General features: G+C 47.2%; 3 protein-coding genes across 3 annotated transcripts; 2 read left to right on the top strand and 1 right to left on the bottom strand.

Moving 5' to 3' along the window:
* The first annotated feature begins 4759 nt into the window (after positions 1 to 4759).
* On the top strand, positions 4760 to 5629 carry LOC136472463 (expansin-A19-like). Its single transcript, XM_066470164.1, has 2 exons — positions 4760 to 4889; positions 4975 to 5629. The coding sequence occupies exons 1-2, from the start codon at positions 4760 to 4762 to the stop codon at positions 5622 to 5624; spliced, it is 780 nt and encodes a 259-aa protein (XP_066326261.1). The 3' UTR covers positions 5625 to 5629.
* A 1466-nt stretch (positions 5630 to 7095) lies between these two features.
* LOC136476642 (uncharacterized) lies at positions 7096 to 11527 on the top strand. Its single transcript, XM_066474563.1, has 7 exons — positions 7096 to 7248; positions 8256 to 8798; positions 9261 to 9427; positions 9515 to 9595; positions 9695 to 9770; positions 9849 to 9938; positions 11014 to 11527. The coding sequence occupies exons 2-7, from the start codon at positions 8276 to 8278 to the stop codon at positions 11142 to 11144; spliced, it is 1068 nt and encodes a 355-aa protein (XP_066330660.1). The 5' UTR covers positions 7096 to 7248; positions 8256 to 8275; the 3' UTR covers positions 11145 to 11527.
* Positions 11528 to 11649: 122 nt separating this feature from the next.
* LOC136476641 (cation/H(+) antiporter 15-like) lies at positions 11650 to 14302 on the bottom strand. Its single transcript, XM_066474562.1, has 2 exons — positions 13978 to 14302; positions 11650 to 13882 (listed from the first exon to the last, which is right to left on the bottom strand). The coding sequence occupies exons 1-2, from the start codon at positions 14215 to 14217 to the stop codon at positions 11657 to 11659; spliced, it is 2466 nt and encodes an 821-aa protein (XP_066330659.1). The 5' UTR covers positions 14218 to 14302; the 3' UTR covers positions 11650 to 11656.
* Positions 14303 to 24327: the final 10025 nt, after the last annotated feature.

Raw genomic sequence — 24327 nt, 5'->3', positions numbered from 1 at the left:
CTAATATCACCGAAGCAGTGTGTGCATGCATTATATCCCTTGTTTGACTGTCCTGAAAGATTACTTAGAGCAGGCCAATCATTGATTGTTATGAACAACAATGCTCGCAGATCAAAGTGTTCCTGTTTGTACTCATCCCACACACGTACACCTTCTTTATTCCACAAAATGAGAAGTTTGTCAATAAGTGGTTTCAGGTACACATCGATGTCATTGCCAGGTTGCTTCGGGCCTTGGATGAGCACAGGCATCATAATGAACTTCCGCTTCATGCATAACCAAGGAGGAATGTTGTAGATACTTAGAGTAACAGGCCAAGTGCTATGACTACTGTTCTGCTCTCCAAAAGGATTGATACCATCTGTACTTAAAGCAAACCTTAAGTTTCTTGCGTCATTTGCAAACTCCGGGAATTCTCTGCCGATTGCTCTCCACTGGGACCCATCAGCAGGGTGTCTCAACATATTGTCTACCTTACGGTTTTCTTTGTGCCATTGTAACAATTTTGCATGTTCTTTGTTTCTGAATAGACGTTTCAAGCGTGGTATTATAGGAGCATACCACATAACCTTGGCAGGGATTTTCTTACGCGGACGTTTGCCCTCAACATCACCAGGGTCATCTCGCCTGATCTTATACCGCGACGCATGGCATACCGGGCATGCATCCAATTTCTCGTACTCTTTGCCACGGTACAGGATGCAGTCATTAGGACATGCATGTATCTTCTCTATTTCTAGCCCCATAGGACAGACAACTTGTTTTGCTTCGTAGGTAGTGGCGGGCAATTCATTGTACTTCAGAAGCATCTTCTTTTGGATTTTTAGTAACTCTCCAAATCCCTTGTCAGATACACCATTCTTTGCCTTCCATTGCAGCAATTCTAGTGTGGTTCCCAACTTTTTCTGCCCTGCATCACAAGTTGGGTACAATAATTTCTTGTGATCTTCTAGCATCCGCTCGAACTTGATCTTCTCCTTTTCACTTTCACATTCTCTTTGTGCATCACGAATGACCTGACAAAGATCATCAGCCGGCTCATCTTCTGCGGCTACCTCTTCTTCAGCTTCTCCCATTGCAGTATCATTGAAGCACGCACCATCAGGAATAATATCATTGTCGTCCCATTGTTCTTCTTCACCTTCTTCCATTACAACACCGGTTTCTCCGTGCTTTGTCCAACAAATATAGTTTGGCATGAAACCCGACTTGAACAAGTGTGAATAAAGAGTCCTTGAGCAAGGATATTCCACCGTATTCTTACATATGACACATGGACAGCACATGAAACCGTCGTGTTTGTTTGCCTCGGCCGCACGTAACAAAGAATGCATGCCGTCAATGAACTCTTGGGAGCGGCGATCAGCATTATACATCCAATGACGGCTCATCTGCATTACATGACATAAATATCATATTAAAACCTAGATCATAATTAATTATTTATACAACATGCGTGCCACCACAAAAGATACAAATTTATGAAAGCATCGCTACAATGTAGACAATCCCAACTACCACTAAAAGAACTAAAGCTAAAATACATTTCAGGAGCACAAGGATTTCGCGACCAATCTCAACTAAAACAGACAGATCTCCCGATTGTGCAACATCTTTGGGCTTCTTTGGCTGGATCACTGCCTCATTAGCCGCCGTATCTGCCTGTTGTGTAAGATATTTTTGCACGAGTTCAACATACTCTTCCTCCCAGTAGAAGCCTGAACATCGTCCACTGCCATCCCACTGAAATTAAAACAAAAAATTAGAACTTTAATCACAACCATCATGAAAATAGGTATAAACTAACCATAATCATTAAATACGATAAAATAACTCACATTGCGATCCGGACACTTGTAGAAGATACGATCCTTGTTGGGACCCTCCTTCTTCACTCGGTACTCCATCACAATCTTCGTCTCATCACGACACTTACCGCATGGAATGAGAGGAAGGCCTGGCCTAAGTCGCTTTGGAAACCCATGAGAGGCCGAGGACCCGGAAGCAGTTGCCATCTACTCTCTATACTCATTTTTTAATACACTATAAATTTCTCCTTTTATAAACAAATAAAATTAAGAAACTATAAAATTATCTAGATCTCTAAACAATGATATTTTTAATGGTCATTGTGTTCTCGTCTTTTACTGCGGCAGGTAAGTAATTCACATGATATTTCCGTAAATTAACAGAAGAATGGGAGTGTACACACATAACAGACTACTGCGATGATATCGGGACGTGTGAATAAATAACCATCCGTACTAGTTGAACTTGCTTACGTGATCATCTCGGCGAGTATTTCTCCACCGGACGGCACCGTACTTGGTCAAGAAAGAGCTCCGATTCTACGAGGAAGGGAACACGGTCTTCCACGACCGTTGTCGCTCTCCCTCGTAGAATCAAAGCTCCTCCTTGACGTTCGTTACCGTTCGGCAGAGAACATGCTCGCCGACATGAACACGGTCCGCTAGTTCAACTAGTACGGATTTTCTATAATTTTCTAAGTTTTTCATTTCATAAAAAGTTAAAATAAAAAGTACGGTGATTGACAGACTACTGCGACGATATCGGGACATGTGAATAAATAACCATCCGTACTAGTTGAACTTGCTTACGTGATCATCTCGGCGAGCATTTCTCCACCGGACGGCACCGTACTTGGTCAAGGAAGAGCTCTGATTCTACGAGGAAGGGAACACGGTCTCCCACGACCGTTGTCGCTCTCCCTCGTAGAATCAAAGCTCCTCCTTGATGTCCGTTACCGCTCGACAGAGAACATGCTTGTCGAGCTGAACACGGTCCGCAAGTTCAACTAGTACGGATTTGCTATAATTTTCTAACTATTTTCTAAGTTTATATTTATATATACTTTAACCTTCTTTCATGTAAATATGCAAGCTTGAAGTGATTTTGAGCTCAAATTGCTTACAAATAAAAAAACCACAATAAAAAACCATAAATATATATAGTGAACAAAATGACATAAAAAATGGTGAAAATGAGAGTATGAGATTGGTAACCTTTACAACTGAAGAATCGACGGAGGAATCGAATAAATCGACGGAGGAATCGAAGAATGGATGGAGGAACAATGGAGGGAGGGAGGAAGCAAGAACACTACTGCAGTGAGCTTCAAAATGTGCTGAGCTCGGGCTCGGGGAGGAAGGAGGAGACGGCCGATTTATAAAGGGAGAACATTTAGTCCCGGTTGGTGGATCCAACCGGGACTAAAGGTAACTTTCCAACCCCGGGCGCAGCCACGGCCCGGGAGTAGATCTTTACTCCCGGTTGGAGCCACCAACCGGGAGTAAAAGTATACCTTTAGTCCCGGTTGGTGGCTCCAACCGGGACTAAAGGTCCCTGCCATCTCTGTCTGGCGCAGTAGCCGTTGGGCAGGGACCTTTAGTCCCGGTTGGAGCCTCCAACCGGGACTAAAGGTATTTCTAGTCCCGGGGGCAAAAAATTCCGGGACTAGAGCCTATTTTGACCGAGGATCAAAGGTCTATTCTCTACTAGTGGTGGTTGTAACTAGTACAATATAGCAGACTACTGAGTACGGAAATTGTTTTTTAAACCTTTATCTCATTTTGGATGGAAGAAACAAACAATATAATGCTATGCGTTGACGACTGTAGCGGCAGTTCGATCATTAAATAAAGGGTAAAGTACAATTTCCAAACCTCAACTCACGCCGAAGTTTAATTTTCAACCTTCAACTATATGAAACCGGTTAAGAAACACCCTCCAACTATCAAAACCGGATAAATTTGGTCATCAGCTGGTTTCAAAAGCGGTTTTCTATTTTCGGGAGACGCCGAAATTTTATATTATTTTTTTGAGCATCTTAACGTCCTCAAATGAAAAAACTCAAATGAGCATCTTAACGCCACATTATTGTTTTGTCGCGTGACGAGACTTAACTTTTGAAAAATCATAACCCTTCAATACGATGTCGGATGAAGATAATTTTTATATGTAAATTGTAGACCTCGATGATATCTACAACTTTGTAGTTTTAATTTTTTTCATTTAAGGACAGTAAGATGCTCGAAAAAATAATATAAAATTTCAGCATCATAATAATCGCCTACTAGCGCTTGCCGCATTAGAGCACTAATATATTATTTGTATGGAGTTAAATGAAAATACTTTTTATACCAAATTATAGCTCTCAATGAGATCTACAACTTTGTAATTTTAAGTTTTTTTCATTTAAGGACGTTAAGATACTCAAAAAATAATATAAAATTTCGACGCCTCCTGAAAATAGAAAACCGCTTTTAAAACCAGCCGATGTCCAAATTTGTCTGATTTTAATAGTTGGAGGGTGTTTCTTAACCGGTTTCATAGTTGAAGGTTGAAAATCGAACTTTGGCGCGAGTTGAGGGTTGGAAAGTGTACTTTACTCTTAAATAAACAACGCCCAATGCAAGTCAATCTCTGGTCGTTGCAACCATGTGCATGCGATCGTCGTTGGAACAGTGTGTTTTTGTCCGTTTCAGTATGTGAATGATGGGATAAGTGGATAACCATGCATGATTTCTGTTGGAATAATCTAATATCAGATTCTTTGCCGGCCTGTACGTCTCCTCGAGCTCGAACCTAGCTAGCTAGCTATATTAGCTCCACCATTGCTGCAGACATTCCTCACCTCCAACCTCCAAACCTGTCTACTGTCTCTACTACGCTCTCTAGTAGCTAGCAACGTCTGGGAGACTGGGACAGGGATCGATCGCCGGCCATTTCTGAGATCAAGATGGGCAAACGTTTCCTCCACCAACTGCTCGCAGTCGTCCTTGCACTCTTCGTCTCGCCGGTGAGATCCGGCGACTGGCTTCCGGCCACCGCCACGTTCTACGGCGGCGCTGATGGCTCCGACACAATGGGTGGGTAACCTATAGCTACCTTTGTCTTTCGTTCGGTCATGGGTGTGCAGACTTTGATCTGATCAATGAGCACGTACGTATGCAGGTGGCGCGTGCGGGTACAGCGATCTGTACGAGCAGGGCTACGGCATCAACAACGCGGCGCTGAGCACGGCGCTCTTCAACGACGGCGCGTCGTGCGGACAGTGCTACGTCATCATCTGCGACAGCAGCAAGACCGGGTGGTGCAAGCCCGGCAACAACTGGGTCGTCGTCTCCGCCACCAACTTCTGCCCGCCCAACTGGGACCTCCCCGCCGGCGGGGAGCTCCCTGCCGGCGGATGGTGCGGCCCGCCCCGGCCACACTTCGACATGTCCCAGCCCGCCTGGGAGAACCTCGGCATCTACACCGCCGGCATCATCCCCGTCCTCTACCAGCGGGTCAAGTGCTGGAAGAGCGGCGGCGTGCGATTCACCATCGCCGGCTTCAACGGCTTCTACATGGTGCTCATCACCAACGTCGCCGGCAGCGGCTCCATCCAGAGCATGGCGATGAAGGGCAGCAACACGGACTGGATCCCCATGTACAGGAACTGGGGCGCCAACTGGCACTGCCTCTCCGGCGGGCTCGTCGGCCAGGGCCTCAGCTTCGCGCTCGTCTCCACCGGCGGCCAGAACCTCGTCTTCAAGGACGTCGTGCCGGAGTGGTGGCAGTTCGGACAAACCTTCACCAACTACCAGAATTTCGACTACTAATAAGCAATATATAGACACTGTTTCATTCATTCATTCCACAACAGTGCAAGTTATTTTATCCAATATATCCTCCAAGACTAGAGAATTAAGCGCGTGTGCTGATTATATATATATGGCTTCATGTCATTTGTAGTTTGGAAATCACTTTATATTATTATATACAACCGCCAACTGATCATTTAGAGTATATATATGTTGTACCTTGTAAGTTGTAAGTAAAGTACTTGATTATAGTTCTGTGTTTGTCATTGATTTGATTAGCGGATTTGAAATTGCCACCCACGAATTATTCTTTGTTTTATCGTGAAAATTTTCGACCCATGAAAGCTGCATTAATCTAGAGTTTCAATGCATGCCCAAATGACTGATTTTCAAATAATCCGAGCTCTCTTCGTTCCCTTAGATAGTTATATTGGACAAATGAAACCAAATGGCGATGAATGTGTGTGTTTTGAATGGGAGCTAGCGCTGATAAGAAGATTCTTGTTGAGAGATTGATCTATATCATCCAGAGTACTAGTGTGCTTCTCTTCTAACCGTCAAGATGACACAAGCAAACTAGAGTGGGCAAATGATCACGATGGATCCTGAAGCATTGCTGGTAGCAGTGTCTTTAATCATTAAGGTAACAAAAGGTTATACCAGGTGAGGAGGATGGCGTCTTTGAAAGGTTCAAGCCCAGAACCAAGCGAGGAAAGGGTGAATTAATCTAGCAGTGGGACAGTTGGGGCTTGAGCCCCCACACTCCCCCCCCCCCCCCCCCCCCAGATGGGGAAGAAATGAACGATGAAGAAGGGAGGTGAAGAAAGAGGAGGAAGTAGCAAGTGACTCCTTGCATTCTATGTTGCATCCTCCAAGGAAGCCAGGTGTGGCAACAACCAGCTTGAGAGGGCAAAACAGTAGAAGAAAGAAAGGAGAGACCAAAATAACAATGGAGATGGATCCCACTCCCTCGCCACTAATTGTCCACTTGGGAACCACAAGGTGTGGCTCAAAGTTGAGTTGGAGGGCTGTTTTACGACACATTGGAAAAAAAATGCAAACATTGGTAAGAAGTTGTTGGACTTAAAATTTTCACCTTTACTCCAAAACTAATTTTAGGGAACAATTTTACCAAATCTTTGGAGATGCTCTCAGCACATCATGAGCTTCTTCCAATGAATAGGGGTAAATTTTGGGTGCGTGCGCTTATGGGATGAGTGTGCATGCGTGCATGGCCACTGGTTTTCAAAAACAAATATAAACCAGAGGAAGAGAAACGGGCCGCGTGGTCCAGGCTGTAGCTTTCCCATCAGTGAGCCAATTTACGGCGGGCCTAGCCCCTAGCATAATTGGGCCAATGGGCCGTCACCCACAGCAGATTCAGCATCCAGCCAGTTCTAGTAGCCCTTCTAGAACTCTCTCCTTTCGTGTTCCTTCCACTCCACCGTTGCTCGACACGGCCACACGGGGTTTTTCCCCTCCCCACCCACCTCCCCGCCCCGCCCCGTCTCACCGCGTCGCCTCCCCCTCTCCTGATCGGAGCCTTGCTCGCATCCGCCATTCCCAGACCTCGAGAGCTACCGTCTGGTCCGGTCCGATCCGACAGATCCCTTCGCACGCCGCGCGTCCCCCGCGATTTCAGGTCTGGTGCTTTGATTATTTCCCCCGGCCCCGCCTATGCGATTTGCGCCCCATTATTTTCGGTCTGGGGTTTCGGTTTCGGCTGCTTGTTCGTGCAAGTCTCAGTGATCTGCGCAACGTTTTTTAAGTAAGGCATCATCCGTTTCGAGTCCGGTGTAGGATCCATTTTGATTTTGTTTTCCGATTAGGAAAACTAATTGTGTACGGCTAGTGCTGTCCTGCGGGAAGAAGAGGTTGATCATGATACTCCTACTCCCTTGTCGTCTGATGCCTGAGGCACATGCTGTGATTTGCTATGATGTTTGAGTGGTGACACTGGTAGTAGACTAGTAGTACATGTCGGATGAATTACTGTATTTACGCTTGGTCGTAGGGTGTCCGACGATGGTGTTGAATGCGTGGGAAATTAGTGTCTCACTTCTGCATTTCACTGGCACTGGATTGACGAGGGAGGAATAGTTTCTCCTGTTCAGCTTAGCTGGTGTATTGGTATTTTGGTGGTGGGGAAGAAAGCCTATGTAATTGATCATTAAACATTGATGAACAGTACCGAAATTACTGTGTAGACAATTCAAATTTGTTGGGCAGGGGGGGGGGGGGGGGGGGTGGCATGGCCCAGCTTGCTTTTATTAATCTCCGCCTCTGGCAGTAGGTCTCCTTCCTCGAAATGGATAACTGTCGGCTTCTTTCATCACTGGTTTACTGCAGATATGATATTGTAGAGTTAACGTTATTGCTGTCAGTGAGTTTTGGACGTCATGTTTGATCATCTAATTTATGGAGGTTTGGTCTTGGGACAAAGAGTGTCTGGACTCCACTTGATTGTGTGATGTTGCAGTTTCAGTTATCACATTATGGTTTGCTGTTTATTTACCTATGGACCATGCTGCCACTTGTTCATGTGAATTGATGATTTTTGAACTGGAGCTCAGGCTGGAGTTATGTGACTGTATCTTACTATCTACACGACACAATCATTTAATACCTTTTGCCTGTATTTTGAACCAGGTAAGGTGTTGTAACAGAAGATGCAAGGGGGGAGAGGTGGAAGGCAGGGCTCGTTCGGGTTCGGGGACCCTTTTGTTGGTTTCGGCAGCTTTGGACAGCCAGGGAGCCTTATGCCCGGTTTCTTTGGTGGCGCAAATCCCTTTGACGACCCTTTCTTCACAAACCCCTTTGGTAGCATGATGCAACCTAGTTTCCCAACCCCTTTCAGCAGCATGATGCAACCTAGCTTCATGAACCCCTTTGGTAGCATGATGCAACCTAGCTTGCTTGGGCCAAGTATGTTTGCGCCCTATGGCGATCTCAATGGAGGCATGCTTGGAAGCCAGGCACATCTCAGTCAAGGCATGAGCAATGCCAGTGGTTTCATTCAGCAGGCCCCTGAACCAAGCAGACCTAAAGGGCCAATTATCAAGGAGTTGTCTTCAGATGACGAGGATGGTGCAGACGATGATAAAGAAGATGAGAAGAAGAATGGTAACTTTAGGAAGCATCCAAGGGAAAGCAAAGAGCCGTATGTGGAGGACCCGGATGAAGAAGTAGAAGGTCAGTTCATTTACCTTCTTGGGCATGTTACTGTTCCCTGTTCAAATTTGCATTAAGCAATCATTTGAATTTAGTACATTGCCTGATCCTGTCTTGTGCCTTGTACCACATTTCTGTCCTTTCTGAAATATTTTCTGGCAATTCTTGGGGACATTCAGTAAATAAACATTTTTTGGATTCAGCAAATATACATGGACCTCATACAATGTAAATAACTAATCAACTTCATCGATCGTCAGAAAACCTATTGTACCACATAGTTTCAATATGATCTCATCTCATCTCATGGTATTGCTAGGCAGCCTACTCAATTGATATTCAGCCTTTTAGGTGACAGGTTATCATTGAACTGCTATTTTATTCTGTTTAGCAGAGTATCTTTTTAAAATATTCCCTTAGTTTGTGTTGTAAAGAATTGACATTACAAGTGGAAGCTACTAATGCATACACATTTTTTAGCAGATAATAAAAGACCTAAGCATGGACAATTTGGGAGGGAGTTCAGCAGAGCTAGCACATCACGTCCACAGCCTCAGACATTTATGTTTCAGAGTTCAACTGTTACATATGGTGGTCCAAATGGAGCCTGTTATACATCTTCAACGACTAGGAGGACTGGTGCAGATGGAGTAAGTATATCTCATGAGTGCTGTTTTCTTCATCTGTATATTTGTTGGGTCCAAAGTTATAGTGTTCATTATTTGTTAATGCGTTAGATTACACTGGAAGAAAGTAAGGAGGCTGACACAACTACTGGTAAAGCATCTCACAGGATTTCACGTGGCATTGGCAGTAAGGTATTATTGATATTCCTCACAGATCTCTTGCTTTCTCTCATCCAATCGCACTGATGTTGTGATTGGAGCTACTTACTATCTGTTGTTGGCACGTTGCAGGGTCACTCGCTAGCAAGAAATCTTAATTCTGATGGGCGTGTGAACACCCTTCAAACTTTACACAACTTGAATGAAGGTTTAGTGTTTTTTTTTTTGGTGCCTTATTGTTTTCCTTCCAAATTGATTCTGATGCCATTTTCCCTTTTCCATTCAGATGAGCTTGCTGGGTTTGAGGAATCGTGGCAAAGAAATGCCAGGGAGAATATGCCTGGCAGGGATCCTAGGATGAACATGCTTGGCAACGGTATAGCCTACAGCGCCCCCACCCTCTATTTCTCTCGCACGTGCACTCAAACATTTCTTTTTTGCCTGATCATGTTAGAAGAGAAGGACGGTATAGAGGCAAATTTCTTTTTGCGAAATCAAGGGTTTGACCATAATGTTTGTTTCTTTGTACTAGCGATGGTTTCTTGAGTTCTTTACACAACTGCTTTGCAACAGTAATCCAATCCCCTAGAGCAATGTCAACTACTGTAGATGGGGTATGAATATTGACTTATATATAGTGGTTTAGATATCCTGTGATAATGGTAATATTTCTGTAGTGTTTTTTTGAAAAGTAAAGGCAGGAGCTCTGCCGCTCAATTAAGAAGGAAAAAGAGTTTTATGTACAATGGCACCCACGATGCCTAAGAACACCGGTCATAGGACCAAGAAATAGCATCCACCACTCACGCACGTGTTTTACCCCGCAATACACACCGGTCATTGGAACAGTGTCCTCTTTGGCTAGATAGGCGACTTGCTCTGCCGCTTGGTGCTCATTTTCGAAAATCCTCCTATTCCTTTCCTTCCATATGTTCCACACAATGTAAATAAGCACTCCGTTAAACGTTCGGCATTCTTGCTTCGGTAATAATCACTTACGAAGTTCTGTTGTAGATAAGACCTCTGGATTTTGACAAAAAAATAAATATTACGGGTATTAAGCAGAACCACAGAACATTGGGGAATGGATCGCTTTGTATGTATGGCTGCATGTACCCACCCCTAGGTATGCATTTAACAAACAAATCTACAGCGTATATAGTATGTGACATAACAGTTAATCACAAATAACAACAGTTAACCACGGTAACAAGATCATGACACAAATCACATGTAGTCAGCAGCACAAAGGTAGAAGGATGTGTTGTTTGACACCGCTGTCTCATTTGAGTGTATGCCTTCAATTGGCTTTCAAGATCTTGGCCGATACTGATGTTGGTCACACTTCTCTTGCCTGCCACTTGCTAATAATTTTGTTGTGATCACCTGATTTACTTATTGAAGCTTGATTCCTAGAGTTCTGAGATCTTACTCAGTTGCAAATTATGCAGGAAATGTTCACTCTGACTTCAGAGATGTGAATCAAATGCCTGCACTTCCAGCTCCTGATCGATCCCGTGGCACGAATTCCTCATGGAACTTTCAGAATGGCTCTTCCATGGGTCGTGCACCCCGCACATGAGTTCCTCTGTAGCATATGCAGGATCACAGTGCTCAGTACCGGTGACTTCCACTATTTTGCAGAAAAATGAAGCTTGTGAGTTGTGACAGTTTTAGTAGTCAAGAGCTTCACTCGCAGACAACTGAAAGTCAGAAGCTTTCCTTTAGTTTGAGCAGTTCTATCCTAGTGCTCCAATCACTGTAGTTTAGTGCTGCCTGAGATGCAATTAAAATCTGTTTTGATGGGGAGAATTAAAATCTGCCTCATGGAACTTTACTGACTTTGGTGAAATCTGAAGAAAAGAAACCATCCCTGATCTTATCCATCAGGTTTTGGTGATGTAGCCTGTTAAACCTTCATGAATAACTCGTATGCCTTTTATGTTGCTGTGAGCCTCAGGGTCTGTATGTTTGTAGTTTTTCTTCCAAAAAATGTATTCTAGCTGCCAATAAGCTACGCAAAGTACATTGATTACGGTTACATCTAGAGAGAAGCAGCTAAACAAATAAAGTCGCATATTATATATGGTTGTGTCAAACGTGGCCGTCAGATTCAGGTGGCTTCTCCGTGTTCTTCTGCGGCGACCGGCTGATTTCCCCGGCGGCTGCCCTGGTCTGCTGCTGCACCACCAACGTTGACACTTGGCATCCGAAGTCCGTGGACGTGAGCAGGTCCCCGAGGACGCCGAGCTCCAGGTGCTCGCTCCAGTCCGATATGCCGACCGTCAGCGGTGACTTGGGGCCGTCCGCTCGCCGGCCGACGATCAGCAGGTCCGACGCCGGGCTGGACTTCCGGATGATGCCCACCATCTCATCGGAGCCACAGACCAGGTTCTCGCTGTAGGCGACGCGGTGGTCGTCGACCCACCGGCTGACGTACTCCTGCAGCGCCTCCTCGTCGAGCCGGTCCTCCTCGGGGTCGCCGCCCTTGCGCCACTCCGGCGGCGGCAGGAAGCGGAACACTGTGAGGCCGATGGGCGCGTCCTCGGCCATGTACGTGGCGAGCGCGAGCGCCTCCCGGTCGTCGGGCCCGCCGAGGAAGTAGAGCGCGACGCGGTGAGGGAAGCCGTCGGTGGCGGCCCCGGCGGGCACGACGGAGAGGCTGCCGCGGTCGACGAGGATGGCGACGGAGCAGGGGGAGTAGTTGAGCACGTTGACGTTGGCAGCCTGGACGGATCCGGCGCTGGCCGTGGTGTTCTCGACAGAGCCGTCGATGGCAAGGCGCTGGTGGAAGGGCACGACGATGAGCATGGCGCGCTTCTCGAGCGCGACGGCGCAGACGTCGTCGTGCATGGTGGCGTAGGGCGCGATGCAGACGTAGGGGAGCAGCGACGCGGACCCCACGGGGCGCTGCTGCACGAAGTACTGGAAGGCGTTGACGATGCGCTCCGAGTCGGTGCCGCCCGACGGCACGCAGTTCCGGTCGCCGTGCTTGAAGGCGCGGAGCACGGAGCTGGTGAGCCCCACGAGCGGCGCGAGGTGGAGGAGGTAGACGGCGACGGGCGACACGGGCGACGCGCTGGCGGCGTCCAGCAGCGCCAGCATGGGCGCCACGTCCGCCTGCGAGTGCACGCACGCCAGCACCCGCAGCTCGTCGCCCAGCTTCTTGTGCTGCACCGTGCGGCGGCGGTACGCCACGTACTTCTCCTCCGGGTGGTACATGTGCTTGACCACCGACGCCGTGGCGGCGCCCAGCAGCAGCACGTTGAGCATGAACGCGGCGTACACCTGCTCGTCGAAGACGTCAGAGTCCATGAACGCCGAGGCGTAGGCGACCTCGGTGATGCCCTTGAAGTTCATCATGAGGCCGAGGATGAAGGCCTCCCGGAGCGGCATCCCGCAGTAGAGGCAGGGCAGCATGCAGGACACCTGCTTGGCGGCGACGCCGACGACGAGGAAGAACTGGAGGAGGAGGCATATGGAGGCATCGTCGATCTTGAAGACGTCCAGCCTCAGGCCGCCCTGCGCGAAGAGCAGCGGCATGAGCACCCCGGCGACGAGGCGGTCGAGGCGCTCCCCGAGGGTGACCCCGAGCGGGGCGCCGCCGGGGAGCATGAGCCCCAGCATGAAGGGCCCGTAGGTGGCGTGCAGGCCTATGATCTCGCCGGCGAAGCTGCAGACGATGGTGGTGAGCAGCACGGCGACGAGGCGCGCCTCGCAGAGGAGGCCGCCCTCGGGGACGTCGCGCATGAGGCGCAGGATGGCCGGGCGCGCCACGAAGGCCAGGAAGCCGATGAAGATGGCGGAGGTGAGGAGCGACAGGAAGCCGATCCGCTGGACCTTCTCCGATGGACTGGACGCGAGGAGGTAGGACGTGATGCCCGCGATGGAGAAGGTGTTGGCGAAGTCGCCGATGAGCGCGGCGGACATGGCGAGGCGCCCCAGCTTGGAGGAGAGGAGGTTGAGGTCGCCCAGCGTGGTGCAGACGACGATGAAGGCCGAGAGCGACCACCACACGTTGAGGTTGGTGAGCATGAAGTTGGCCTTCCACGGCGCCGGCACGTGCGCCCCGACCGCGGCGGCGGCGGCGTACATGGCCAGGTGCGGCCCCACAGTGCCGAAGAAGGCGATGGCCACGGCCTTCTTCCCGGACTTGACGATCATGCCCAGGTCCGTCTTCACGCCGATGACGAAGATCTGCAGCACGAAGGCGTACGCGCCCACCGTGTTGAGCTGCACCCACCCCTCCGGCGTGGCGAAGAGCTCGCTGGCGTGCGGGAGCACCTGGCCGAGGAGCGACGGCCCGAGCAGCGCGCCGGCCTGTTGTGTGCACACGCTGCAATTAGCGCGCCGGCCGTGTACTACATACAGCATTTGGCACGCATGCATCATGCAACGTAAGTACTCCTACGTACCACGATCTGGGAGATGACGAGGGGCACGTTGGCCCGGCTGAGCAGGGCGTGGACGCCGCGGGAGAGCGCGAAGACGGCGCAGACATGGTAGAGGAGGAGCGGGAAGTAGAACTTGAGCGGGTCGTCGCCGGCAAAGACGCCGGCGGAGGTGGCGACGGCGTTGGGCGGGAAGCAGAAGCGGCTCTTGTTGACGGTGACCTTCCCTTGCAGGTGCAGGGCGGGCGGCGTCTCACGCGACATGGGCGGCCGGGCCGGGGCTCGGGGCTCGGGGTCGGGGAGGACGAATGCAGGGGAGGATGGGGCGCCGGGAAGAATGGGGAAGAATTTTCCATGGCGCGCCGCGAATGCATGCAATGCAGAGATGAGATGGTGCGCACGCCAAGGACGACGACTAGCACGGGACCGGGACGACGCATGGCATGGTTAAGCGATAAACGTGGACCGCCTCGGCATGTCATGGATATGTGCCTTATTTATTTAATTTTACTTCTTATGTATCTCTATTTATAAGAGCCTGATTTTTTGTTCTTGTTCATGCAAACATACAACTTTGTTATTGTTTGCCTATAAAAAAAACTATAAATTATGAGTTGTCCTTTTAAAGTTGATTGTGTAATATTGTTGTCTGCAAATTCTTAAAATTTACGAAGAGAATCCATGAACAATCTCTCTCGCCATTGCTCCCATGGCTGGCCTTCCTCTCTGCTGTTACATTCCATCCCAAGACCAAGCCAAATTGATGGGAGTCACTGATAGCTGGCTGCCGCGACGCTTTGCGGCCTGTTTGTTTGCCTGGTCCTTTCAGGCACGGCCGGCTAGCCTGCCCGAGGTTAGCTCGAGCCTGGCTCCCTTGGTGCAATCTTGTGTGTTTTCATTGCACTAGAATGAGCCAGGCTGAACGAGCCAGAGCCTTTGGATAGAGCAACTGCACCGGGCGGAGTAACCAACGGAAGAACTTGCACCTCGCTGGTGCCCAGGGTTTTCATATGAGTTGAGGGGATTTTGATAGGATTTGTCTTGTAAACTGGATTTTGTAACTTTGGACCGCTGGCAGGCTAAAAAAAGAGAGGGGAAAGGGGGTAAACAACTATTTCTGTCAATTGTGCATGCGGAACCTCGAAGCAACCCTGCACCTGGCAATTGAGTGCCCCTATACTCAAGCTCTTTGGGAGCGTATTAGGAGATGAAGCAGTAGGCAAAGGCTTAAGACCCACCAATTAGAAAAGTGGAAGACAATCTAGAGATGTGGCTGTTTTTCTCAGAAGAAATGAAAATGGTTCCAGCCTCTACTATCTGAAGATAGTACACAGTGTAGAAATTACAAACAGAGCATTAAGCTTGATTCTCCACAAGAGAGCACATAAACTAGATACGAAACGAAAAGGCACAATAGGTAGAATGAACAAAGACTACGCCTCAATTTATTCCGAAATTTTCATCTAAATTTTGCAAAGACTTTTAGAATTGACAGAAAAAGAAGACAGAGCTACGCACAACCTGGCGATCTTAACTCTTTGTACAATTTGGCGCCAAAGAAATGATCTAATTTTTTAATGCCGCGAAAAGACAACGGACACCTTCTTCCTTGTGTTTGTGGATGAATGTAAACTATTGAAATTAGCAGGTGCAAAAGTAACCATTGGGTCGCTTTACACTGTGCTAGAACCAAACACAAAACAACACAATCAACTAGCAATGTAATCAAATCACCGAGTAAAATGGATGAACCAAACAACACCTAAGATTCAAACTCCTCTAAAAGGCACAAAGTAACTATTGGGTTGCTTTTGGCTATTGACCAAACAACTACTCTACCAACTTTTCTAAAAAAAACTGTACCAAGAATTACCAACCAATATAATGAGTGAGTATATAAATAGTAATACACCCCGAGAACTCCATTTCTCTCCATTCCAGCCTGCACGTTCATCGCATCATAGTGTTTTTTTAGGGAATGCCATCCGGCTAGCTTTATTGATCAAACAATATAGTTACATTGTTTGCTACCAAACCAACAATATATACAAGAATTCTTTGAAAAGAAAACATCCCTAGCAAGTTCATGAGCTACTTGATTGGCATCCCTATTACAAAACCCAATGGATACATTTTTTTTTCGAGATCGTGCCTTGGCACGTTTTTCATCCAGTACCGAAACCCACAGCCCACACCTCTCACACTTCTCGCACATGGTTGTGATTACACAAGATACATTTCCGTGACTAAGACAAGGATACACCTCAAACCTTCTCCATCCCGACCATATCCAAGTTCATGGCCATTGGGTCAAACTCCCCACCGAAAAGAAGCTGCAGCGCCTCCTGCTTGGAGACCGATAACAGTGCTTGGAAGGTTGATTTGTACTTGCGCACCGTCTCAGAGTCGACGTGGGGTGAGCTTGCTACGACTCCCAACTTCTGCATGAACACGCACTGAGCCTGCTTGGTGGAGTCCGCCTCACGTGGCTTCGCAGCAAGGCGATCACTGTGCCGCAGTGACAGAACGGAGATCGGCGTCCTGGGCCTACGCAGCCTAGGCAGCCCGCGGATGAGGGGCGTCTGCAACGGAAGGCAACTCCACTTTCCTAGGCGACGCTGGCCTACCCGCGTCGTCATCGCTCGAGGAGTTCCTCGGCGCGCCCAGCAACTCCACTTCCCTAGGCGAAGTCAAGACCGGCTGGACAGCGCTAGGTTCGTCGACCATGATGGTGGCCATGTCCCCATGGCCTAGTTCTGAAGCGGAGCGACGGTTTGGTGGCGGAGCTTGGATTGCCACTTCAACCAACATTGGGTCCAGCGTCGAGCCGAGTGTGGGTGGCAGTTGCCTAGGCTGGCTCCACAACACCAGGTCTGCCTTAGCCTCAAGACCAACTACCGCGCACGACGAGCTAGGGCGACCGTCCAGCTGACGCTCGCATGCGAAGCTGCCCCCGAGCCAGGCACAGATGCTGGCCACACCCTCCGACACCTCGTACGTCGAGGCAAGGTGCGCCCGGAACTCCCCCAGCGAGACAGCTGGCTAATTCCCACCAACGAGCGCGATAAGAACAAGGGAAAAGTTCGCTTCAGGCGCAACGAGCTCTGTGTTCTGCATGTAGGATCTCTGGTACGCCTAGAGGGGGTGAATAGGCATGTAAAAATTCAACTTAAACCGAAATCAAATTCTCCCGCAGCACTGCCGCTCTGTGAGCGCGGCACTGCCGCACTTGCAGGAGAGATTAGTTTACAGTTCAAAATCTATCCAATGAAATTTAGATGGGGTAAATTTCTTAGCTTCCTACAGGGTGGTAAATCACAGATCGACAGCTGAAAGTGGTGGGAACACCACACACAAGTAGATCGACCTCAATCCTAGAAATCACCTCAACAACAAGAAGAACACAAGTGTAGCAACACAAGCACAAGATGACACAAGCATTTATCCCGTGGTTCAGCTCGCCACCAAGGCTTGCCTAAGTCCACGTTGTTGAGGTATGCCACTAAGGCTTAGCGATTTGCAACACTACCTCATTCTCAAGTCAAGAGAGTGAACTCTTGAGATGAGAGGTGATTTTACTTGCTGCAAGAGGTGGTTACAAACCTCTCGAGGCTGCCACACAAGTTGGCAAGCTCCGCGGGCGACGCTCTAGCCGGCTAGGAGCCAAGCTCCAAGAGTAACAAACACAACCGCCAGCTAAAACATGAACCAAGTGCTCTTTAGAGTTTAGGAATCAATGGAGTTGCTCTCTAATCAAGTTGTGGACCCTTTTCCCTCAAGGATTGATGGGGAAATCAATAGATTTGCTTGAGGGCTTTAGGTCAACAATAGAGTGAGAGAGAGAGAGATCCTACTCTGTTTTGGGTGTGCTGAAGTGAGGAAGAAGAGAGCAAATTGGTTCATTTTGTTACCATTGGGGAGGAAAGGGAAAGGTATATATACCCCCTAGCCCCCAACAGTCACTTTAAATCGCATATAGCCATTGGCGAGGAAAGAGAAAGGTATATGTACCCCCAGCCCTCAATGGACACTGCACCCAAGAGGTCAGGCGAGATGAGGCCACGACCAAAGGGTCGGGCGAACCGGAGCCCGCGACCATGGGGTCAAGCGAGACGGAGCCCGCGACCTTGGGGTCAGGTGAGACGGAGCTCGTGACCAAAGGGTCAGGCGAGCCAGAGCCCGTGACCTTGGGGTCAGGTGAGATGGGGCTGCAACCAAAGGGTCGAGCGAACCGAAGCCCGCGCCCAAGGGGTCGGGTGAGTCGGAGCTCGCACCCAAGGTGTCGGGTCGGAGCTCGCACCACGCAAGATAGCAAGGGTAAAAGCGAAGTGTAGACTATCTTGGCTGTGAATCTGAGGATGCTTGTGGTTGTTTGAGCACTTGGTAGCATAGATTAGCTTAAGCATTGTGTCCCTCTTTATAGTACGATGTTTCCTATACTCAAATTCAAGATATAAAAGAATCTTAAACTCCTTTTGAGTTTGAAGCCATTTATATTTGTAATTGGGGGCTCTTCTGTTTCGTGTAGCATCCTCGAATATAAATTCTCTGCTTGTCATCTCAATAAATCTCATTAGTTCTCTAATTGCGTGGTTATTATCACCAAAACCCATAATTAGGGCTTGATTGCACTTTCAATCTCCCCCTTTTTGGTGATTGAGGATAACCCAATTAGAGCTTACAAAAGATATGAAATAAATACTGAGATTTTTGAGCCATGGGTGTAGAGCCTCCCCCTAAGTATGTGAATAGAGAATTAAATTGTCAAATTGGCATAAGAAGCCAAGATTCACATTTTAGTGAAAGTGATGGGGCTCCCCCTACATCCATGCTCCTGTGGGGTGCTGCATACTGTATCAGGTATGTAAAATGTGATGCAAATGACAGTTTATGCACACCATGATTTGCTAATGTGCGGTAGTGCTAGAGTCAAGCAGCACATAGCTAGCTTAGATAAAGAAAATATGCAACCTAGCACAATAAGATGACTTCTAATCCACACAATGATACATGCCCATATCCGATACACAAAGAGTCAAATAGTAGCATTATTTCACAATTTAGAGTTTTGAGCGACTCTCAAATTTTTCACCTAGCGAAGACTAACACTCATCGAATAAGACATGAAGCGTAGCTGCTGACCAACCATGGTGTCGAAAAGTTGTTGACCCCTCTAGTTTTCTCCCCCTTTGGCATAAAGCACCAAAAAGAGAAGAAAAGAAGAAAGATCAACACCTACTCGTCATCTCACTGGATATCCGTCCAATCAATATCATTACCTCCTATAGCAGTCCTGGCACCACCATCACCATCATCGTCATCGGAGTCAATACGTGCACGGCCCTGACGGTGAGTAGTGACGGTGTAGCGAGTGGAACGAGTGGAACGCCTTGACTCCTATCTCTGATGGTATCCCTCCAGGGTCTCATCCCAATCTGCTACTCGTCCCTGCTGCTCCTCCTCCTCATCATCATCATCATTATCTGAATCTATGTTGGCGAGACTCAGAAGGTCATACTATGGAGGAGGTGGAATAGGAGGAAGGTCATGTCCACGCTGCTGATGCTGCTCAAGTTGTGTCTCATACGCTCTGTCAGCTGCATAGGTGCATTTGTCGAAGATTGCCTTCAACCACTTGCCAAACTTCTTCATCTTGCCTCCTCTGTGAGACCTAGAGCGGGAAGACTCAGGGATATCTACATGAGCATAAGAGCTCCTTGCTCACTGAGTAGCTACAGCTAGCTAGGTCTTCTCAATTTTGTAGACGGTATGCATCCCATCCTTTGGAAAATAAAATCCAGTGACCCACTCAATCATGAACATGAGGTAAGGGGCATAGGGCAGACCCCTCCTCCTATCCTCCATTGCAAAATCTCAACTCAGTCCACATAAATCTAGGGACATTAAACTTGTCCCCACCTAGAACAAATCTAGCCACCACATTTCTCACATAGCCATTAATATCTGAGGTTGCTCCATCCTTTGGGTTGATAGTGTTCCTGATGAGGTTGTTGAGGATGTAATAGAAGCTGTGTAGACCACTCCTCTTGCCATCTGCAATCCTTCTATCTCTCCATATGTAACTGATGTCACGGATCTCAGCTCAAGGCTCATCATGAATGTAAGTGTAACCTCTATGCTCCTCCCCCAAGCCAAGAATCTGGCTAAAAGTGACAAAGTCGACTCAGTAGTGCCGACCATCAGTCATCTAGTGAATCTCATCAGAGGTCTGGTCATAGAAGTATGTGGCATGAAACTATGCAAGGACCTCCTCATTCTAGTTATACTAGAAACCCATGATGTCTGAAAGCTTAAACCTATCACAAATTTTGATTACCTTGTCAAACTCAGGCTCCTCCTTCTGCATCTCATCCCAATCAATGTACTGCATCTTGATGATCTTGGTTTTCTTGGATTCAAGAATGGCAGTGGCATAAAAGTTGGAATGAAACTCATTCTAGAATCTGCAATCAATGCCCAAATCCTTGCGCACTGCATAGGGATTGATCCCCCTTGCGTCTTCCACCAGCTTCCAACTCTTGGAACAATTGACAACTGCATGCTGGCGGGAGTCATCTAGAGGTCTCATGATGATCTCACCCTCAAAATCTCTCATGTATCTACCATTAAACTCAGAGAGATGTTGTGGGGTGTCAGAAATGGCATCAGTGGTACGACCTGTCATCTCCAGCCTCTCCTCATCTTCAATGTATTGCTCGCGCCTCCCCCTGTCACCAAGTCCCCTTGGAGTTGCACTACTACCTGCTGTTGTTGACCTCCCACGACCACGGCAAGGTGGATCCTTGTATCTTTGCTCATTCATCTTCCTTTTCCCCCTTTGGTCATTAACTCCGTGCTCCATCTTCTCAAACGAGGAATGGAGAGGTGAGGAAAGAAAATTGCTCAGGCCAGGGGCAGTAGCAGTCGTCAGTGACGTTGAGGGAGGGTGGGCAGCTGCCGTGGCACTGCTAGAGATCGACAACGCGCGGCCAAGCGACGGCGACGGCGTGGGCGCAAGAGGAGAGAGAGGCGCGGGCGTCGATGTCGGCATCGGGGGGAAGAGAGAGGGAAAGAAGTTATTGCGGACCTAAGGATAAGAGGAAGAATAAATGGGCCTCTCAATAAAACCATTTGGGCCAAATCTCAATTGAGATTCATAGTACAGCACTGCCGCATGCCTAGCGCGGCACTGCCGCACTCCCCAAAATAGTGGGAGTTAGCTATAATCTATATGACTCTCTCTATATAAGATATGGACACATATCACTTATATACCATGACCATAAACAAATAATCAATATAGACCATGATCATGATACATAAGTTGCCTTTTATAAATCATTTTCATGCACAATATGAAAATTTTCAACTCTTTAGCCTAGATACTAGTTTATCAAACAAAGGCATGCTAAAATTCTAACCACGTTATGAGAATCAAGTATATTTAGCTCACTATGCAAAGCACAAAACCTTGACTCATCAAGGGGCTTTGTGAAGATATCGGCTAGTTGCTTTTCGGTGCTCACATGGCAAATTTTGATATCTCCTTTTTGTTTTGTGGTCTCTCAAGAAGTGATGATGGATGTCTATGTGCTTGGTTCTAGAGTGGCTTACGGGATTGTTTGCAAGCTTAATGGAACTCTCATTGTCACATAATAATGGGATTTTGGTAAAATGACATCCAAAATCACGAATAGTTTGCCTCATCCAAAGTAGTTGGGCACAACATGCACCGATCGCAACATACTCGGCCTCGGTAGTGGAAAGGGCTACACAATTTTGCTTTTTAGAACTCCAAGACACTAGGGATCATCCAAGGAATTGACATATCCCCAAAGTGCTTTTTTGATCTACTTTGCAACCGGCGTAATCAGAATCTGAATACCCAAGTAGATAAAACTTAGAGCCCTTAGGATACCACAAACCATGGTTAGGAGTGTGTACTAAATATCTCAAGATTCTCTTAACGGCCACCAAGTGACACTCTTTCGGGTTAGCTTGAAATCTAGCACACATGCACACACTAAGCATAATATCGGGCCTAGATGCGCACAAATAAAGTAGAGAGCCGATCATAGAACGATATACCTTGGTATCCACGGCTTTTCCTTCAATGTTGAGATCAAGATGTCCATTGGTTGGCATGGGAGTTTTAATAGGCTTGGCATTCACCATGTCAAACTTCTTGAGCATATCATGGGTATACTTCATTTGACTAATAAAAGTTCCATCCTCCACTTGCTTGATTTGAAATCCGAGGAAGAACTTCAAATCACCCATCGTGGACATCTCAAATCTCTTTGTCATGATCCTACTAAATTCCTCCAAAAAGTATGATTAGTACTACCAAATATTATGTCATCGACATATATTTGGCACATAAATATATATTCACCAACTTTGTGAGTGAAAAGGGTAGGGTCAGCTTTGCCTATTTCAAAGCCTTGTTTAAGCAAGAATTCCTTAAGGCATTCATACCATGCTCTTAGTGCTTGCTGAAGTCCATAGAGCGTCTTTTGAAGTTTGTAGACATGGTTGGGGAACTTAGGATCTTCAAAACCTGGTGGTTGCTCAGCATAGATAAGTTCTTGAATGCGGCCATTGAGGAATGCACTCTTCACATCCATTTGATATAGCTTGAAATTGTGATGAGCGGCATAGGCTAGAAGCATTCGGATTGCTTCAAGTCTTGCCACCGGTGCATATGTTTTTTCAAAGTTCAAGCCCTCTACTTGAGTGAAACCTTGAGCAACCAATCTTGCCTTGTTCCTTGTCACCACTCCATTCTCATCTTGCTTGTTGCAGAAGACCCACTTGATATCAATAACATTGGTATTGGGTCGTTCCACCAAAGTCCACACTTGGTTTCTTTCGAAGTTATTGAGCTCTTCTTGCATGGCCATCACTCAATCTGGGTCTCCAAGTGCTTGTTCTACCTTAAGAGGCTCCAAAGAGGAAACAAACAAGTAATATTGGCAAAAGTTTGCTAAATGTGAATGAGTTGTTACCCCCTTTCAAAGACTCCCAAGGATGTTGTCAACGGGATGATCTCGTTGTATTGTTTACCTTAGCCTTGGATGATCAATGGTCTCTTATCCATCTTCTGAATCTTCATTATCTTCTTGCTCGAATATGGGTTATAGGTTTTGTCCTTGAATCAGAGTTGGACATGATGCTGCTGTCAGAGGGAGTGCAGCCCTACCGCTCTTATGTGCGGCACTGCCGCTCTGCTAATTTGTAGCAAGGGTCGGCTCCCCCTCAGCATTAGGTACGTCAGCGGAACTTTGTTCATCAGCAGCTTGAGGAACCTCCACTTCAATGACTTCAACTTCTTGTTGTCTTATCACCAATAGCCAATTGCTTGATTGCTTCACATGGTGGATCCTCCTTTCCTACAACACTTGAATCAACTTGCTCCACTTGTGAGCCATTAGATTCATCAAATGTCACGTCTACCGCTATTTCAACTCTCCCGGAGGTTTTGTTGAAAACACGATATGCATGCTCATTTGATCCATAACCAAGAAGAAAACCTTCATCAACGTTAGGTGTAAACTTAGAGGTTTTGGGTTTCTTATTAAGTATGAAACACTTGCACCCAAACACTTTAAAGTAAGACACCTTAGTCTTGTTACTGGTTAGAAGCTCATATGAAGTTTTTTTCAACTTCTTGTGTAGGTAGAGGCGGTTGATGGCATGGCAAGCGGTGTTGATGGCTTCGCACCAAAAGAGGTCCGGCGTCTTGTACTCATCAAGCATTGTCCTTGCCATGTCAATTAGTGTACGGTTCTTCCTCTCTACTAAACTATTTTGTTGAGGGGTGTATGGAGTTGAAAACTCATGCTTGATGCCCTCTTCATCAAGAAACTCCTCAACTTAGGTGTTCTTGAATTTGGTCCCATTATCGCTCCTCATTTTCTTGATGAGGAGACCGAACTCCTTTTGAGCTCTTCTAACAAAAGTCTTCACTTTGTCTCTAACTTGACACTTATCAAACAAGAAAAATACCCAAGTAAAATGGGAATAATCATCAACAATAACAAGACCATATTTGTTACTCCCGATACTTAGGTAGGCGACCAGTCCAAAGAGATCCATGTGTATGAGCTCCAATGGTTGCATCATGGTCATGATGCTCTTTGGTGGGTGAGGTACGCCAACTTGCTTTCCAGCTTTACAAGCGTTGCATATCATATCTTTCTCAAAGTGAACATTTGTTAGCCCAAGAATGTGTTTGTCATTTTGAAGTTTGGCCAAGTTCCTCATCCCAACATGGGCTAGTCAGCGATGCCAAAGACACCCCATGCTAGATTTTGCCACTAAACAAGTCTCAAGATTAACTTTACTTTTGTTGAAATCAACTAGGTAAAGCTT

Source organism: Miscanthus floridulus, chromosome 8 (assembly GCF_019320115.1).
Source record: "Miscanthus floridulus cultivar M001 chromosome 8, ASM1932011v1, whole genome shotgun sequence".
Classification (NCBI taxonomy): domain Eukaryota; kingdom Viridiplantae; phylum Streptophyta; class Magnoliopsida; order Poales; family Poaceae; genus Miscanthus; species Miscanthus floridulus.
Note: the sequence above shows the minus strand (reverse complement) of the source record. Positions and strands in the feature narration are given on the sequence as shown.

Bases quoted from the DNA above. Each gene is read 5' to 3' on its own strand.
- LOC136472463 (XM_066470164.1), top strand. From the start codon at position 4,760: ATGGGCAAACGTTTCCTCCACCAACTGCTCGCAGTCGTCCTTGCACTC. The intron at 4,890-4,974 runs GTGGGTAACCTA...GTACGTATGCAG, and splicing joins TGATGGCTCCGACACAATGG to GTGGCGCGTGCGGGTACAGC.
- LOC136476642 (XM_066474563.1), top strand. From the start codon at position 8,276: ATGCAAGGGGGGAGAGGTGGAAGGCAGGGCTCGTTCGGGTTCGGGGAC. The intron at 8,799-9,260 runs GTCAGTTCATTT...ATTTTTTAGCAG, and splicing joins CCCGGATGAAGAAGTAGAAG to ATAATAAAAGACCTAAGCAT. The intron at 9,939-11,013 runs GTATAGCCTACA...CAAATTATGCAG, and splicing joins GATGAACATGCTTGGCAACG to GAAATGTTCACTCTGACTTC.
- LOC136476641 (XM_066474562.1), bottom strand. From the start codon at position 14,217: ATGTCGCGTGAGACGCCGCCCGCCCTGCACCTGCAAGGGAAGGTCACC. The intron at 13,883-13,977 runs GTACGTAGGAGT...TGCACACAACAG, and splicing joins TCGTCATCTCCCAGATCGTG to GCCGGCGCGCTGCTCGGGCC.